This window comes from Panicum virgatum, chromosome 7K (genome assembly GCF_016808335.1).
Source record: "Panicum virgatum strain AP13 chromosome 7K, P.virgatum_v5, whole genome shotgun sequence".
Taxonomy (NCBI): domain Eukaryota; kingdom Viridiplantae; phylum Streptophyta; class Magnoliopsida; order Poales; family Poaceae; genus Panicum; species Panicum virgatum.
This window is the reverse complement of record NC_053142.1, coordinates 50,513,022-50,530,199: the sequence shown is the minus strand read 5'-3', so window position 1 is coordinate 50,530,199 and position 17,178 is coordinate 50,513,022. Positions and strand designations below refer to the sequence as shown.

The following is a 17,178-nucleotide window of genomic DNA, read 5'->3' as shown; positions in this document are numbered from 1 at the left end:
CTTCATTTAGTACTTCAAATTAGCAAGATTTCATCGCAAAAAAAAATTTGCGTTTCATCTAAACCAGGCCTGAGGCTGAAAATGGGCTGCAATGTAAATATTCCAATGAAAGGTCCAATAAGGCCCATACACCACAAAGTGGACCGGCCTGACACAAACAAGATCCGAGCTTGCGAGTGAATCGCGATTAGCTGCAGGTGAGCCACCTGTCATTTGCACTAGTTTTGAATGCGCTGCCAAAATAGTATTGCAGAATCGCGTCTCTCTCGCAACATCTCGCACCCACCCGGCCATCCCCCACGACGACAATCCAAACTAATCGAACGGTCCAAAGCCGACCCGTTGTTCAGTTCCGCGGCGACCCTCGCAGCCCACCAAACACACAGCCAGGACACGCGCCCCGCGCCGCGCCGCCGCCTCTGCCTCCCCCCCCCCCCCCCCCCCCCGCTTCAAATTTGCGTCGCGTCGATTCCACGCGCCGCTCCCCCAAATCGACACCCACCCCTCCCCCCCCGAACGCAGAGGCACCCCCTTCAGTCCCATCCGAGCGCAAGACCTAGCAGCCGAAAGCGATGGCGCGGCCGAGGGGTAAGAAGCGCACGGCGCCCCAGGCGGCGCCCACTGACTCGAGCAAGCCGAAGGATGCTGCTGGCGATTCGACCAAGCCGGAGCCGGCCGCTCGGGGGCGGGGGAAGCGCGCCAAGGCGCCGCCCAAGCCCAAGGCCGAGACGGAGTACTTTCCAGAGAAGAGAAATTTGGTGAGTAGACTTCACGATGACCTGCCTGGATGCGTGCTTCGGATCGTTAGGTTTTCGTATGCCCGAGCAGTGAGCGTCGATTGGTCCTGATCTGATTAGCTCGCGGACGGCTCTATATGTCGATTTTGTGGTGCTCTCGCAGCGAGATTTGCAGTACTTGGATAAAAAAAAGTGGAGGACGATGCTTCCGTCCTGCTGCAGTGATGGTTCGGATCGTCCCCATCTGAGTAGAAACCGGAATGCTCAACCGCGGTGTTAGAGAATTCGTGCATTCAACTGTGGTGTTACATAAATCATGATTGATGATTTTTCTTAAAAAAAACTTGAGTGCCTTTATATTAGGTCAAGTTTTTCTTCAGCCCGTGGTAGCAATTTTTATGTGACTGTGAAGGAGCATGCTTGATTAGCATTAAAGTTTAAGATGCCATTGGAGGATGATGAGTCGACAATGGCAATCTGGAATGCTGGTTCATTTTTTTTTCATTGTTGTGCTACAGGTTCTGTCTGCAATGAAAGAGGTCTCAGTTCTAAAATAGTGTTCTGTTTTTTCTCTTTACTTTTCTATGGCAGCATTTCTTTCTATTTGACAAGCAACTGTTTTAACCAGTTCTGAGCATCGATATGATTGGAATTATACATGACTTTCCTGTATGATGGTCTTGTTATTTTCATTTTTTGCACGTTTTGACTAATGATTTGTCGCTTTGTTCAGGAGGATCTGTGGTTATCCGCTTTTCCTATCGGGACTGAGGTTTGTTCCCATCCCTACCTACATTTATTTTGTAGTGTGTATGTTAGTGGTGCGCCCTTGGACATAGCATATAGATTAAACTGTGCACTTTGCCTTGCTTTCAACAATTTATATAACTTGGCTTTGTCATCTGCAGTGGGAAAATATTGATAAGATAAAGGAGTTCAACTGGAACTTCGAAAATTTAGAGGTATGATGGTATAAATTAATCTTGTTAGATTTTTTTTTTCTTTTTTGAATGTTTACCTTCTCACAAAGTGATATCTGGTTGTTGTTGGTGAGCAGAAAACACTCGAAGAAGGGGGAGAATTATATGGGAAGACAGTTTACTTATTCGGAAGCACTGAGCGTAAGTAACTAAGTATGCCTGCTTGTCAGCTAGTTTCTAAAGTTTTTTTACTGTTGATCCTTGATACATGTTTTTTATTCTAGGTAATACTTAAGTAATCAGAAATACTAGTGGAATCTGGCTAATTTAGTCTGAAGTTTATTTGCAAATCTATGATCTGCTAGTCTGGTTTAGTTAGACTCAACAATTATATCTATTCATCACTTTCACTTTATGTACGCTGGATGTGCAAAATGGATTTTTAGTATCTTCCATCTTATTTATTTTCCTACTAGTTTTACGAGCCTTCTGAATATTATTCCATACAAGTCTAATGGACTTCTGTTGGCGTGCAGCACAACTACTGGATGTTAATGGTGAATCGAAAATAATACTTATTCCTATTGTAGTCGCTGTAAGTTCTCAGTCACCCTCTTTGCCCAACATTTATATTTTATACCACGGTTATATTTATTCTACTATCTTGAGGTTGAAAACAAAATGTTATTAGAAAAAAAATGAAGTGTGGAGAATGGTCTTTCAGTTGTACATACGCCGACCTGAACATTTATTTAGCTCATGTAAATGCCAGCTAAACAATTCAGTAATTTTGTTTATACCTTTTGTATCACCAAATCCTCACCATCTTTGGTATATATAATTGTTTCCTATTTTTAGTAGAATTATCAATCGCACAAGATAAATCTTTATATGCCAGTTTCTTAGTTCTAAAAAAATTTTGTGACAAGATTTTTGAAAGTAAAAGTAAATGGAATAAAAAGAGTAAGAAACCTTATTTATTTTATCGGTCAATGTTACCAAGGGGTTACTTTGAATAAAAAGAGTACATTTATTTCTTTCTATAGTTGTCGTTCTGTTATGATTTTTGTCCTCAAATACTTCCTTCTTGGATTCCTAGTATCCTGATCAAAATTATTTGGCTAATGATGTTCCCTTGCTCTTTGTTGTTCGACTCTGATGCAATTTGACGAATATTGCCTGTAATACTTGCTAGTTTGTGGTGGTGATCGAACAACTTGTTTGGGTTATTTTGCTATTTATTTGATAGATGGTTTGTCTCATTTTGCACTTGAGATGTTTTATTTTGCAGGTAGACTGTCCGTTCCCCCCATCAGATAAAATTGGCATAAATTCTGTTCAAAGAGAAAATGAAGAGATAGTACCTATGAAAGCAATGAAGATGGCATGGGTGCCTTATGTTCCTCTTGAGGACCGGTACTGCATTATGTTGATCAATGTTTGTTGCCCTTTGTTATTACGTTGGTCAATGTTTGTTGCCCGTTGTTATTGCTGCTTATATCCTTAAACCTTTACCCACTTCATTGGAACTTATTTTGCACACATTGTTCTTGCTTTGTCTACAGGCTTAGCAGGATTGACAGTTTGAAAACAAAAATATTCACCCTTGGTTGCACCCAGCGAAGGTTAGTTTTATGCCTCCAAAATGTCTTGCTTTAGGTTATATATTATTTATTTCTGGCCTTATTTATTTTGGGCATTTTCATTTGCATTCGGTGAGGTGCTATTTTTCGAATATTAAGCTCTGCTCTTCTTACCATTTGTTACAAGTTACAGAATCTCAGGTTTGTATATTTTACAGGTCTGCACTGAAGCATCTGAAAACCGAGAGAGTCAAAAAGTTTGACTACTGCATGCCGTGTAAGCTGGATTGAGTTTTTTTTTTGTAGACCCATATTGTGCTTCTCCAGGAGTATATGTTACCTTTTTTTGCTTTAGGATCCTTTGAATACCTTTTACCCATAGAGGGGATATGTCCTGCCAAGATCTTGTAAACCACACTATCCAAAACCGTTCAAAATGTTCTGTGGGGCTCCGGCTACATATTAGTTGAATGTTGTGATCCAATTCTACGTCTTGGAATGATTGTCCTTTTGCTAATCAAAATTTTATGTCACTGAAGTGTGCAGTTGAATTAACATGCTAGTGAACACGTGTGACAGCTTTTACCTAGAATTTTGCTTCTTCACTGGTATTTCATTTTTAGAAAATATATACATAGCATATTTTATATTTAGTAATACCCTGATTGGTTCCTAGTAATTTGATGGACGTATCCTGTCTCAAGCAAATCTCTCTTCTTCTACTTTGCTCTCTTTCTTTTGGGGAATAAATTTCTTGTTTTTGTTTGTGCATTTTTGTATGTATTCGATTGCTCTTCAGGGCTGTTTCAATCTCGAAGATAAGCTTAGATTCCGAGCATGTAGTTTTCGAAAAGCACTCGGTGGGCAGCGAGTTGGATCCTAATACCTAATCACTGTAAATCGAGGCAGCCACCTAGGCAGCAAGTAGATGCTATGTGCGAGGGTTACGCAAAATGCCTGCATGACAAGATTATTAAGTACTCGAAATAACCCAACACACACTGAATCCCTATTCAGCATAACCCATGATCTCAAATACCTCCACATATTCTAGCTATTTGAGTTGATAGATGGTTTGATTTAATTATATGTGGCATTAGCGGGTTTGATGATATTGTTTTGTTGAGGGTGACCTAATTAGCATACAAACCTTGTTTAATATCTTGCAGACTACATGCCACTGAATCCTCCTGAAGATGAAGATGACACGGTTGTCAATATAATATATCCTCTAGAACCCCCGGTAAGCTTCCTTCAGTGCATTTTCTATCAATTACCTAAAAAAATCAAGACACATATCTTATCTTGCTTGTTATGTTTTGTGGAGGGGTCTTAATTACTAAAGGAATAAATCTAGGAATAGTGGTGTCTGCTTCTGAACAAATATGGATTTCTTTTATTGTGAGCCTAACTAGGCTTATATGACAACATGCGAATAGCGCGGTGGTAGCTCCTCCACTTCTGAGGCTACCGACCAGGGTTCGAACCCTGGGTCTTTCATAAAAAAGGTCCTCGCTGAGTTATACTGTCTTCGGCGTTCGGGGGCCTTTTCTCAACCCTGCAGGTTAAACAAAAAGCTGTTATTTTGTTATGGCAATGCCTCAGGGATTGAGTTTCCTGAGTAGGCTTATATTATTTTGGGTGCTTTTCTATTGATTGAATCAACTATTTAGTTACTATGCTAATTTCAGCACATAAGCTGCAGACAGAAGCTGATTCTTATCACTGTGATCATTAGGCCGCTGCCCGCTTGTGCCCGTCACATGACCAGTCTTGGTTTTTGTCTGCTGGTGATGTGCTGACATTGCTATTTAGCCATATGCCAATCTCAAATGCTGCTGGGGACCTCTGGCATCACCATTTTCCATTACCGTTCGTGTGCATTGCTTGTGCTGTTGTGCCTTCTTGAATGTTGTCACCTGTTTTTCAAGAGGTTGGACCATTGGATGCTTGACCTGAGTTGTTTACCGAATTACCGTCACAATTCAATGGTGCAAAACCCAAATGGAGGGGTGGGTTGCTAGAAGTTTCCTTCTATTGATGTGAACTGTGAAGCGACAATTAAATCTGCTCACCCTGCTTTCTACTTTGCAGTTATTGTATTTTTAAACTTTATTTATAAAGTATACATAGTGCTTACTAATTAACTCTTGAGTTCTGATTTCAAATAGCTGTAAATTGATGTCATAGATTGATTTTTACTTTGTGCTGCCTGTTGTGCAGATAGTTTGCGATTTTGATTGGGAGATGGATGATTACGAGGTTTGTATGGAATTTGTTGTGTTCTGTTTTGATGCAGTAGAGTGGCTACCAGTGAAAGGGCACCTGTGTTGAATCGGTGTGTTGCAATGCAGGACTTTGCTGATGAGAAAGTCAAGGATGAAGTCTTGCCGGAGGATGAGAAAGAAAAATTTAAGGTATACTATATTTGTTCTTGATCAATCAAATGCTAAACTTAGCATTGTTTTACAATAGTAACTTCCCTTCATAATTTTGCTGCCACATTTCTTTTACAGGAATTTCTGAAGGAGAAGGTTAGAGAAAGGAAGAGAGAACTTAAACAGGTCCACAATCAACTGAAACACTTAATTGTTTTCTCATGAGATTAAGTGCTTTCCAGTAATAAATGTTCCACAAAACTTATGCAGGCTAAAGAAGCTAGAAAGAAAGCTATTGACGACATGGATCCAAAGACTAGAGAGGCATTTGAAAACATCAAATTTTACAAATTTTATCCTGTGAAAACCCCAGACACACCTGATGTTACCAATGTTAAGGTATGAAGTGTTGTTCAGTTCCTTAGTTAAAGCATCTGAACCTGTACTGAATTTGACTTTGCATCTATTGTCTTCTGCAGGCGAAGTACATCAACAGATATTACCGGAACGCACATTATCTGATGTAGTGGCATTCGTGATCTCACATGTTTGGTGAGCTTCTTAATTGATTGAGCTATCCAACTTTAGGAGTTGGTATTAGAAAATTTTGGGAGCCGGGAGGAGATCAGCTTAGTGACATCTTCCAATGTAGTCTTATGGGATATCAGACATGTACTCCTGAATTCTGTTGTAATAGTCACAGCCAGCCTCAGGCTCAGCGGATTATCCCCTTACTTAGGCATCATCATCTTTGTTGTGGTGTATAACATCGTTGAGGGTTAGATTATCGTGTATGAATCAGAGTCAATGTAATCGCTGTAACAGTAAAAGTAAACATCTTTGTTGTTCAGGAACCGATCTGTTCCCTTTTCTTCATGTATTAAAGTTTCGGCACATGATTCATGGATTAAACATCGTCGCAACAGAACTAGGTACAATAACCTGTCACTGTTTTGCTAACTCCGGGGTTTTTGCAGCCAAGAACCAGATATGCTACATGCAAAGTGTGGGAAATGTTCCTTCAAAAAAAAAAGAGCATGGAAAACGTGATCCATGGAGATCTTTATCGATATGCGGCACCTTCATTTGATGCGAGCTTTGGGACCGTAAAACCATAGACAATCGACTTGGTGAAGTGACTTATACCGTCATGTAATCACGTTATTGTGAGGTTTCACGGTAGTACTGATGTCTATGTGATTAACTGCATCAGTATATTGGTTTCGTAACAGTCAATCAGTATTTTGCCACCGTCAATTGTAACCTGATACGCACCCTGGGGAAAATAGGCACAAGAACCTGATGCTGGCGCCTGGCGGCGGGGACGTCGCTACGCGGCGCGGAGGTGGAGCCACATGCCAGCGCGCGCCCGCCCGCGTGGCGTCCGACCTCCCTCCACGTTTCGCTTCCTCCCCTTGCAGTCCCGGGAATCTGCTGCTGCCTCTGCCTGCTTCTCTTCGCTTCCCCGAACACTACTACTAGTTCTAGCATTCCTCCACCAAGCGACTCAAGCAGCGGCTGCGGCTGCGGCGGCCGCAGCGCGAACTGGCGAACCCTGCTGCTTCCAGCCGCCTCCTCCGGTGATCACCGGACGGCCGGAGTAGGAACCAACGAGAGCGCAGCCCAGATCCCACCTCCTTCCGCTGGTAAGCATCACGCCGGCCCACACCCCACGTAGCTCCTCTCCGCCGGGCTTGTTCGGCTGCTCCCCTTGCCGCTGCTCTGGGCCGTTCGCCATGTGCTCGACGAAACGCCGCTCCGCGCTAGGATGCTCGCTTCTACTCGCTTGATTTTGGCGTACTGCTCTCGCCGCGGCATGGGTTTTGCTGCGGAGCTAACCAGCAGAGCTAGATGGCAGATGCAGATTGCTTGGTCGTTCTACCGCGTTTTTTTAACTTTCGCAATCACCATTTGTGCTCTCGATTCGCTCCTGTGGCAGCTGCTGGTTTTCGACGGAGATGGAAGGTGTTCTGCAAGCGGGAGATGCCAAGGACTGGGTTTACAAAGGGGAGGGCGCTGCGAATCTCATCCTCAGCTACACGGGCTCATCCCCTTCCATGGTATGCGCTGATTTGGTTCTTATTGTGTCCTTGCCTGCTGTGAAATTCGGCGCTCTATGTGTGCTGCACGGATGCGGCTATTCCAGACCGGAATAATGGATCCGGTACCTGATCGAGCAAGTGATTGCACAGGGATCAGGGATGCTCGCTTGACCGCATGAAAAATAAGCATACATTGGGGGTTTCAATGATTGTGCATTTTGTAACTTTGCATGCTCTTTTCCTTGAATATGATGTATTTGGTGGAAATATTATCCCACTTATTTTGGCTTGTTTTTAGCTTGGCAAGGTACTGCGGGTCAAGAAGATTCTAAAAGACAAGTCGCAACCGGCACCAAGTTGTATGGTCTTCTCAAGTTATGAGCAACTCCTGTGGGGCCACATCCCGGAATTACTTGACTCTGTCAAACAAGATTGCTTGGCTCAAGCCTATGCAGTGCATGTTATGAGCAAACATCTCGGAGCTAATCATGTCGACAGCGGGGTATGGTCCTGATTCGATCTATCTATGTCCTGTTATTCTGTTTCTTTGGCTACAAAACTTATCAACAATCCTTGATACTTGGATATGGTGAAATAGCATCGCATCGATGTGCAAACATTTGACTTTGGTCATCAGCATGTTGTGTTATCTCATCATTTGTTATTAAGTTGTTTAAAAACAGTCTTTCTTCGGATCTGCATAATTAAACAAAGAGATCATGTCATCTTTCCATGGTACAGGTTCGTGTAGGTGTCTCTTGGGATTTTCTGGAACTTGTTGAAAAGAATGTTCTTAACAGCCGTCCTGCTTGGAGAGTGAATGCAAGTTCAATTGATAACACTGCTGATGCTGCTCTTCTAATAGCAGATCATTCTTTATTTTCTGGTAAACTCTCCATCCCTCATTTTACCATAATTTTAATCTTGTTTATGTTAGAAAAGGCGATTGTTTCAGTAACGTCTAGTCACTAGTTCTCTATTCATTCGTCCTGCATGGAACATTTGTGGCAAGACTGTTGCCTAACTTGTCATTTCTATTCCTGTTTGAAAGTTAGTCAGCTTCTTTGTGTCATCATTAAGTTTGCAGTTCTTAGATGTTTAAATTTGCAACTACTACTTACCACAGCAAAATGGATGGCATCAAGATGGTAGAAACTGGCTTGTTTTGTCACTGATTCATAACTGGCTTGTTTTGTCACTGATTCACAACTTCATCCTTGGTTCGACTACAAGAGCCTGATTGCTGTCTTGAAATGTCAGTTGGCCGGGAAGCGGCAACCTGAATTGATAGTAGATGCTTCTTGGTTCCTTTTTATTATAGTGTTTCTATACCTCTATATTAGCTTGAATTTATGTTTGCTTATAGTAAGTCTTCCTTAATCTCAGGTAATCCTAGAGGCAGCAGTTGCATAGCTGTGGAGATAAAGGTAGTTCGCGAGCTTCTGTTTTATTCTTATTTTTAATTGTGTGATGTATGCTTACCATTTGGTATTTTTGGCATGCTTCACCTTTCAGGCCAAATGTGGGTTTCTGCCATCATCAGAATATATATCAAAAGAAAATTCCATCAAGAAACAAGTAACACGGTATAAGATGCATCAGCACCTCAAATTTCATCAGGGCCAGGTATGTAAATAATTAATAATAGAAGATATGACCCCATTCTCTGTTGCTCATGAAAAAGAAACATGCATTTTTATACAATTATATGACAACTATTACATGCTTTCTTGTCATTTATGGCACTCTCGTAATACTGCATTATCTCTTTTGGTTTTGGAAATCAGGTTGATTCCCAACATATTCTTGCACACATTTCAGATATCGAAGACTAGTGAATACAATCCTCTTGATCTATTTTCTGAGTCAAAAGAAAGGATATGCATGGCCATCAAGTCATTTTTCTCAACTCCTCAGAACAACTTCAGGATTTTTGTCAACGGTTCTTTAGTTTTTGGTGGCATGGGAGGTGGTGCAGATAATGTTCATCCTGCTGAAAAAGACAAGTGTCTTGAAGATCTCAGCAAGGTTAGTGGCCTAGAACTACCCGACTTCATTGAGCTCCTGTCAGAGGCGATTTTTAGATCTGGAGTACTAGGTAAACTGTTGGCCACCCAAAAGCTGGACGATCATGACATTGAAGGGGCAATTCATTTGTACTACAACATAATTTCGCAGCCTTGTTTGGTGTGCAAAAATATAGCTGATGTAGAGCTATTGGGGAAGTACACTCTCTTGCATTCTCTTTCGTTGGACAAGAGCTTGAAGATTGTCAGGGACTTTCTTGTTTCTGCTACTGCAAAGGACTGTAGCCTGATGATCAGCTTTCGGCCAAGAGAGGGAGGAACTACAGATTCTGTGTATGATTCAGTATTTCTTGAATCAGTGAAGCAAACCTATGAGTACAAGGTATACTGCCGTGAAATCTATTTTTGTATTACCTTTATCTTCTAGTCGTCCAGCAGCATGTAACTGACTATATAGTTCACAACTCAGCTTGCTTTGTGAAATCGTTTCTTTATTTAATGTTTTTGCATAAACGGTGTTAAATTGCACCATTCACAGGCATATTTCGTTGATCTGGATGTGAAACCTCTGGATAAGATGGAACATTATTTTGATCTGGATCAGAAGATAGTCAATTTCTACACAAGAAATCAGGAGGTCGTGCCATCTCCAAAGGTCAGTAACACTAAAGACACTTCACCCATTCAGCTCCAACAATGAGGAGCCTCTTCCAATGTATGCCTGGAGAAGGGCGCATCTCGGAGTGTCGATTGTTATTTGTTGTTGCTGTTGTTGTAACTTCATGAGTACAGTCCCAAGGTTGGGAGGCTTGTTCCTTAGGCCTGGAAAGGGTACACAAGGAGCTGTTGTTCGTCGTTGCTGTTGTAACTCTACTAGTGCATAGACCGTGGCTTGTCACCGCAAATCTGCAGAGATGTTCAATGTTAGTTGAGAAACTGAGATGATTGATGCTTACCGTGGCAACCACTCATTGTAAAATCCCAGTTGAAATGAGGGCTGAAGTTTCCCTCGCAGGTTACCGTCTTTCCTACTGTTATGTGTCTTAATTTGCTACTGCAGAAATGTTTGGGGAAACTTTCGTCTTCTCACGCTCTGTTCTTGGACAAAGCAAACCTAACTAGAATCGGCGGTGATGGCTGGAAATCTGTATCTGGCTGTTGGCTTCATTAGAGTAAATCCTGCCTGCCGAGCCAACGATACTGTTTGTTTTCGTTGATGGCTGCAGGCTCCTAAGTCCTGTCGTCGTCTAGCCGTTGTTCTTGTGGCATGATTCTGATCTGCCAGATGAGCTAATGAAAAGGCATGGAATGTTCCTAGTATTTCTTGATTATGCTGTGTGTGTTTCTTTTTATCCCATTCAATATTGCACGTTTTATTTCTCTGTTCAAGAATGCATGTAGCCTTGATTCAGCCACGTCGTCCACCTTTTGCACAGGATTAATTAGATACAGTTGTTCAACTTCTTGCTTGACATAGACAAAAGGAGGAGGATTTCCTGTCCAAACAGTTAGAAATTGCAGCTGGACCGATGGTATTCTAGTACTATATAGCCTGCACTTCGTTAGGATATCAGGATCATGCATGTCACGGCGCAAAATTCTTGTCACCAACCGGCCGAAAATCTTGAAGAAACCAAGGGACATGACAAAAGTGTAGTAATTTCAAACGCTAGGGATTAGGAATCAGAATACGAGTAATATAATAACAAAGTACTTCTTCAGTAACGAAAACGTTTATTCAACAGCCTAAAAACCGTGCAAGTGTAACTACCCCCACCAGAACCCCCGCTGATAACCCTCGCTGGTCATGACACATGCTCGGTGGGAAGTGAGAACGAGCCATTGCACGAGTGAAATGAGTTCTAGAAACTGAAGCGTACTAGTCGCCAATCGCTCGCGAGCTAGAGAACGAGTTCGTGCTGACAATGTTAGCAGCCAACCAATGCGAGGACGCGCCGATTGGACTTCTCCAGGCAGGGGTTGATGAGCTACCCAATTTGTCCCTCCAACCACCAGAAAACCACCCGAAATATTTGTGCTTAGCTCCCCAGGGAGCAAAAAAACACCTGCCGGCACTCATCGTCGTTGCGAGGCCAGAACAAAAAGGCATCAGTGGCGAGGGATCCTGCATCCATGTCGAAGGTGACGGTGCTCAAGGTGGACACCTCCTGCGCCAAATGCAAGCGCAAGGTCCTGCAGGCCGTCTCCGGCCTCCAAGGTACGATCCCGGCAGCTTCAACTACATATGCGACATGAATTCCGGCAATGCAACGGCGTCGGGTGACATGGATTCCGGCAGCGCAATGCAACCCATGATTCTTTGGTGATGGCCAGGTGTTGACAAGATCGAGGTCGACTCGGAGAAGGGCACCATGACGGTGACCGGCACGGTGGACCCGGTGGACGTGATCGTGCAGGCGAGGAAGGCCGGGAGGCGCGCGTCCGTCGTCACCATCGGCCCGCCGCCCAAGCCGGCCGAGGAGAAGAAGCCCGAGCAGCAGAAGACCGGCGAGAAGAAACTGTCGGCAGACGCGGAGAAGAAGGCGCCCGAGCAGCCGGCCACGGTGTTCGTCCACCACGTCCCCTCGTGGCCTGCGTGCCCCAGGTACCAGGAGAGAGTAGTCTACGAGCAGGATCCCCCGCCTTGCTCCATCATGTAAATGGTTCGATTCACTCAAACCCAGGGTAGAATAAACTAAACTATGGTGGCTTATTTTGATATCAAATTTATTATTAATGCATCTAGCAAGATCAGAAATGATTTTGATGAACATACAAAGAATGGTCATATGGAATATATGTATACTGCTACGTCTTTAGGAGCTCGGCGTCGCTCTCGCCTGCGCTCCCATTACTGACCCGTGCCGGCTCAGGTCCGGCAGGGGAGTCAGCGGCCTGCTCGCCCTTGTACTGGTAGAAGTGCGCGCAGACGAGGAAGTAGACGAAGTTGGCCGCGGTGAGCACGGCCATGGCGTAGTAGAAGTAGTCGATCCTCCCCGCGTTGATGTCGTCGGGGACCCAGCCGGCGGACCCGCCGCGCCGCCTCGTCCGCGCGTTCACGATGTTGACCACGAGCGTGGCCAGGTAGCTGCTGATGCCCTGCGCGCAGTAGAAGGCGGCGTTGCCGAGCGTGCGCATCTGGTCCGGGAACTGCGTGTTGTAGAACTCCGTCTGCCCCACCAAGCTGAACGCGCCCGACACGCCCAACACGGCGAGCTGCGGCGCCAGGAGGAACACGGACAGCGGGGACGCGCCGTCGCCGCCCGCCAGCGCGGACCGCCTCCGCCGGCGCTCCACGGCGGCCGCGACCACGAACGCCAGCGCGCCGACCACCAGCCCGGCGCCCTGCCTCTGGAGCAAGGTGATGCCGCGCCCGCCCTTGGTGAGCCGCCGCGCGGCGCGGGCGATGAGCAGGTCGTACAAGGGTACGGAGAGCGCCACGGCGAGGTAGAACACGGCGAGGATCGACACCGGCGGGATGGTGAAGTGCCTGCCCATGTGGAGGTCCATGGTCGACGCCTGGAGGAACGTGTAGTTGGTCAGCTCCGCCACCGCGGTGAACCACAGCGTGCCGGAGATCCATACGGGGATGATCTTCACGAGGCACTTGGCTTCCTCCACCTGCTGCACGCTGCACAGGTTCCACGGCCTCGCCGGGGAGCCGTCTGGCCGTATCTCGTCGGCGTCGGTCACGATGGCCGCCTTGTTCAGGAAGCTGAGCTGCAACGTGAGGGGGAGCCTGAACACGCGGCGCCCGCTCCCGTTGCTCCCCACGGCGGGAGGGTTGTACAGGAGCTCCTCCTGCCGCCGCGCGTCGTCGGGGTGCAGCAGCCGGAGCCTCCACTTGCGGCACGACGCGACGACCACCCGCGCGACGCTGGAGAAGATGCTGCCCTCGGGCGGCACGTAGACGTACACCGCGGCGCCGGCGAGGAAGACGGCGAAGGCGGCGGCCATGAGCACCGTGGGGATGGCGAAGCCGAGGCCCCAGCCCACCTTGACCTGGACGTACACCACGACGGTGAGCGCCAGGAACGTGGCCGCCATAGCGATGGCGTAGTACCAGTTGTAGAAGCGCGCGAGCCCTCCCTTGTGGCGCTCGTCGCTCTCGTCGAACTGGTCCACGCCGAAGGGCAGGCTGGTCGGGTTCGTGCCGGCCGCGGACACCACGAGCAGCCCCATGCCGATGTAGAGCACGGCGCGCTGCAGCCCCGACGGGGCGGCGCACGTGCCGGGCTGCCGGGCCAGCGGGCTGCACGCCGGCGGCTTGAGCCGGTGGACAGTTGCCGACAGGGTGATCACCGTCATTCCCTATCATCATCAGCGATGCGTTAGATTCGATCGATCCATCTTATACGCCATGGATATCGAGTCCAAAAGCAAAGCCATTTTAGCCAAATGTTTTAAATTTCGACAAATTCCACTTTGTTGTTTGGGGATAACCACGCTGTTCAATGTTCGATTGTACTAATGACGAAGGACTACTGAGCATGAACTAATAGACGAGTAGTGGCTTTGATCACAACTTACGATAACTCCGACGGCAGTTCCGAACAGCAGGGTCCTGAATCTTCCCCATAGCGCATCGGCGACGAAGGCTCCAACCACGGGCGAGAAATTGAAGGTGCCGGAGAAGACGTTGTTCACGTTCGTGGCGGTATTCGCCTTCATATTGTAACGGCCGATCAGAAAACTCGTGAGGGAAAAGCTGAATGCATTGACCGCCATATAATTTGCCGCGTAGACCCCTGCATATGCATCCACGCACAAAAAAGGAAAGCGAGTGAAATGCATGTATATAAGATTTCCATTTATACAACTACATGTGCATTTAAAATATTATTTTCTCTTTAAAAACTACATATGCATATATTTGCGTAGGAGCGTCTACGTCTCTGACGTCTCCACTCACTCTATTTGAAAAATAACTTGTAAAGCTATAAAAACGTAGTGACAGACCGATGATGAAGGCGACGGCTCGCCACCCTCTCGCCCTCCTCCCGCCGCCGCCCGCAGCCTCTCCCACGGCGAGGCCGCTGGCCCCCTGTCGCCGGTGCAGGCTGCCCGAGGCCATGGGTGGTGCTTCCGACCGTCCACCCTCGCTCGTCTCTACGCGCTGGCCGGCTGTTGCAGCTCGGGCAAAAGGTTACGGTTGTTGTGTCTCCGACGCTCCATCCGACATGTGTCCGGAGGTGGATTGCTGGGATCAGTATTTGTACTGGGCGTTCCTGGAGAAAAATCAAGCAGGCGATTACGGCCTTCGCCTCTTCAGGTTTCACCCAGCTGCTTCCTGCGGGCTTCTCCCTGCACCACGTGCGGACTTGTTGGGCAGGAAGCTTGGGAGGTTCGTGCTCTGTTGGAACTCGGAAGCAGAGGATGCGGGGGAGTTGCAGCTGGGGTAATGCTACTAGCATAGATGTCTGGAAAAGTGCAGTGCGTAGAGCGAGTCAACGCTAAGAAACCTGCTTAGATCCGGCTTCAAGTATAATAGCAGGTAAGGTTCGTTTATATAATACAATCATACTCCCTCTGTTCCAAATTATAAAACATTCCAACAATCTTGGAGAGTCAAAGTTTTTTATATTTGACCAAATTTATATAATAGAATAATAACATTTATTATATAAACTAAGTACCAATAGATTCTTTATTAGTTATATTTTCATAGTACATCAATTTGATATCATAAATCTTTATATTTCTCTCTATAATTTTGGTCAAACTTGAGATTGTTTGACTCTCCAAGATTCTTGGGATGTCTTATAATTTGGAACAGAGGGAGTAGTATGGTCCGAATCAATTATTTGGCAAAAGTTGGGTTCACACCGTTAAACTATGGAAACAATTGTAAAAGTCTGATTTTCAATTTTTTTATACCTATTACTAAAGCGAGTAAAATTTCCACCCAATTTTTTGGTTTGGTATGTTGGTTTGGTCCGTTTGTGTTATTGACAGGTGGGACTTAGTCCATCTCGTATGCGAGTCATACCAACCCCCTCCGTCCATGACTCGATCACGTAGCTCCTTATAAATTAATATAACACATGAATACTAATATGTATCTAATACTTATACCAACTTTATTCGTAGCAGCGCACAGGCATAATTGCCTAATAACTACAAAACCAGATAACTAGAACAATCCCGTTGTCCGAAACCAGACAAGTTTGACACTTTGAGTGATTTCAAATGTGGTTTTGTATTTTTTACAAAAATATTAAAAATTCTAATTATATCTGCAAAATCAAAACTAATTCATTTTAAATCACAAAACCATGAAACTAGTACCCTTTTTCTAAAAATGTAACCCATATATTATTGCTCTATTTGAATCTTATTTGTTAAAAAATAATAGACATAACTACAAACAACCAAATATACGAATATAACAAAATAGATCCAAATAACTAACAAGGAGAGTGCCACTAGATAAGTTTCATTTTTACAAAACTTCTGATACCTATACCACTCAAAGGGCAAAATTTATCTGGTTTCGGCAATTGAATGGTCTCCGATATCAGATTTTATAGTTAAAAGTTGGAAATTGAAATTTTGTGATAGTTTAAATCAGACTTTTTTCTATTCCCTTTTGTGTTGATCACCTGACGACCGGATTCAGAGCTTGGTCTTCGATTATGGCTGACCTTAACGAACACGCTTATTTTGTGTCCAAACCTTAGCCGCCACGAGGAACGGGTACAGGTGTGGCCTCCCCTCGATCTGTTCTGAACTTCAGTACTGCTCCAGTTAGGCACTGAAGAGCACAGCTACCGCGCGCAGCCCACAGTTTCAGGGTTTCGGCCTGCGTTGGCGTTGCGTGGGAAGTGACGATGCACGGCTGTGAGGTGGAAGGCCGAAGGCCCCCCCCCCCCCCCCCCCCCGGGCGGAGCGAGGGCAGTTTCTCGTCGGCGGAGATTATGCGCTGGAGCCTGGAGCGGCTGGAGGCCTGGAGCACAAACGCTGCGGCAGATCAGACTTTTTTTTTCTAAAAAAAACGAGCAAGTGATGTTCATGGCATGTCAAGATTGGAAATATCGGGCTATGAAGTTTAGCGGTAACCTTCACTAAAAGCTATAGAATAGCTATAGCGAAAACTAAATCATTTAGCGGAATGATAAAATAATAAATAATCTCATACAAATTATAAGTATTCATTTAGCGGAATGATAAAATAATAAATAATCTCATACAAATTATAAGTATTGTTGGTCTAACATCTAAAATTTGAGTCTAACACGTCTCTTAACTACCCAACAGTACCCAATTGACATTTAACGCTGCTAAGTCTCACAAAAACCTATTTAGCGGGCATTTAGCATGACTAAATCTCATAAAACCTCCTTTAGCGGATATAGCGGACAAATGTTATATAGCGTAGCGGTAGATCTCCTAAAAAACTATTAACAGGTTATAGCGAGGCTATAGCAGGCTATTTCCAACCATGCCAGTGATCTTGCGTCCTCTATGAGACTGCGAAAAAGGCGTCGAGAT

At 45.2% G+C, this 17,178-nt stretch overlaps 3 protein-coding genes and 1 pseudogene across 5 annotated transcripts; 3 read left to right on the top strand and 1 right to left on the bottom strand.

Annotated features, from left to right (window-relative positions):
- Positions 1 to 457: 457 nt before the first annotated feature.
- On the top strand, positions 458 to 6,514 carry LOC120642065 (protein HEAT INTOLERANT 4-like). 2 transcript variants are annotated; one of them, XM_039918451.1, is made up of 15 exons: positions 487 to 758; positions 1,471 to 1,509; positions 1,646 to 1,699; positions 1,795 to 1,858; positions 2,194 to 2,252; positions 2,949 to 3,073; positions 3,223 to 3,282; positions 3,459 to 3,517; positions 4,410 to 4,483; positions 5,464 to 5,502; positions 5,595 to 5,657; positions 5,757 to 5,804; positions 5,889 to 6,017; positions 6,098 to 6,170; positions 6,213 to 6,514. In XM_039918451.1, exons 1-14 carry the CDS (start codon positions 573 to 575, stop codon positions 6,143 to 6,145), a joined length of 1,047 nt encoding a protein of 348 aa, XP_039774385.1. In that variant the 5' UTR covers positions 487 to 572; the 3' UTR covers positions 6,146 to 6,170; positions 6,213 to 6,514. The 2 variants fall into 2 exon arrangements, with proteins under 2 accessions (XP_039774384.1, XP_039774385.1); XM_039918450.1 differs by having other exon boundaries at positions 458 to 758; positions 6,098 to 6,514.
- Positions 6,515 to 6,952: 438 nt separating this feature from the next.
- LOC120642064 lies at positions 6,953 to 10,719 on the top strand (annotated as a pseudogene). Its single transcript, XR_005662497.1, has 8 exons — positions 6,953 to 7,264; positions 7,558 to 7,678; positions 7,959 to 8,162; positions 8,402 to 8,546; positions 9,047 to 9,087; positions 9,176 to 9,286; positions 9,482 to 10,069; positions 10,226 to 10,719. The product of XR_005662497.1 is annotated as an inositol-pentakisphosphate 2-kinase IPK1-like (transcript).
- A 993-nt stretch (positions 10,720 to 11,712) lies between these two features.
- Positions 11,713 to 12,460, top strand: LOC120642062 (heavy metal-associated isoprenylated plant protein 2-like). The gene is made up of 2 exons (XM_039918449.1): positions 11,713 to 11,905; positions 12,022 to 12,460. The coding sequence occupies exons 1-2, from the start codon at positions 11,821 to 11,823 to the stop codon at positions 12,345 to 12,347; spliced, it is 411 nt and encodes a 136-aa protein (XP_039774383.1). The 5' UTR covers positions 11,713 to 11,820; the 3' UTR covers positions 12,348 to 12,460.
- On the bottom strand, positions 12,426 to 14,429 carry LOC120642061 (protein NRT1/ PTR FAMILY 2.13-like). Its single transcript, XM_039918448.1, has 2 exons — positions 14,218 to 14,429; positions 12,426 to 13,998 (listed from the first exon to the last, which is right to left on the bottom strand). The coding sequence occupies exons 1-2, from the start codon at positions 14,413 to 14,415 to the stop codon at positions 12,496 to 12,498; spliced, it is 1,701 nt and encodes a 566-aa protein (XP_039774382.1). The 5' UTR covers positions 14,416 to 14,429; the 3' UTR covers positions 12,426 to 12,495.
- Positions 14,430 to 17,178: the final 2,749 nt, after the last annotated feature.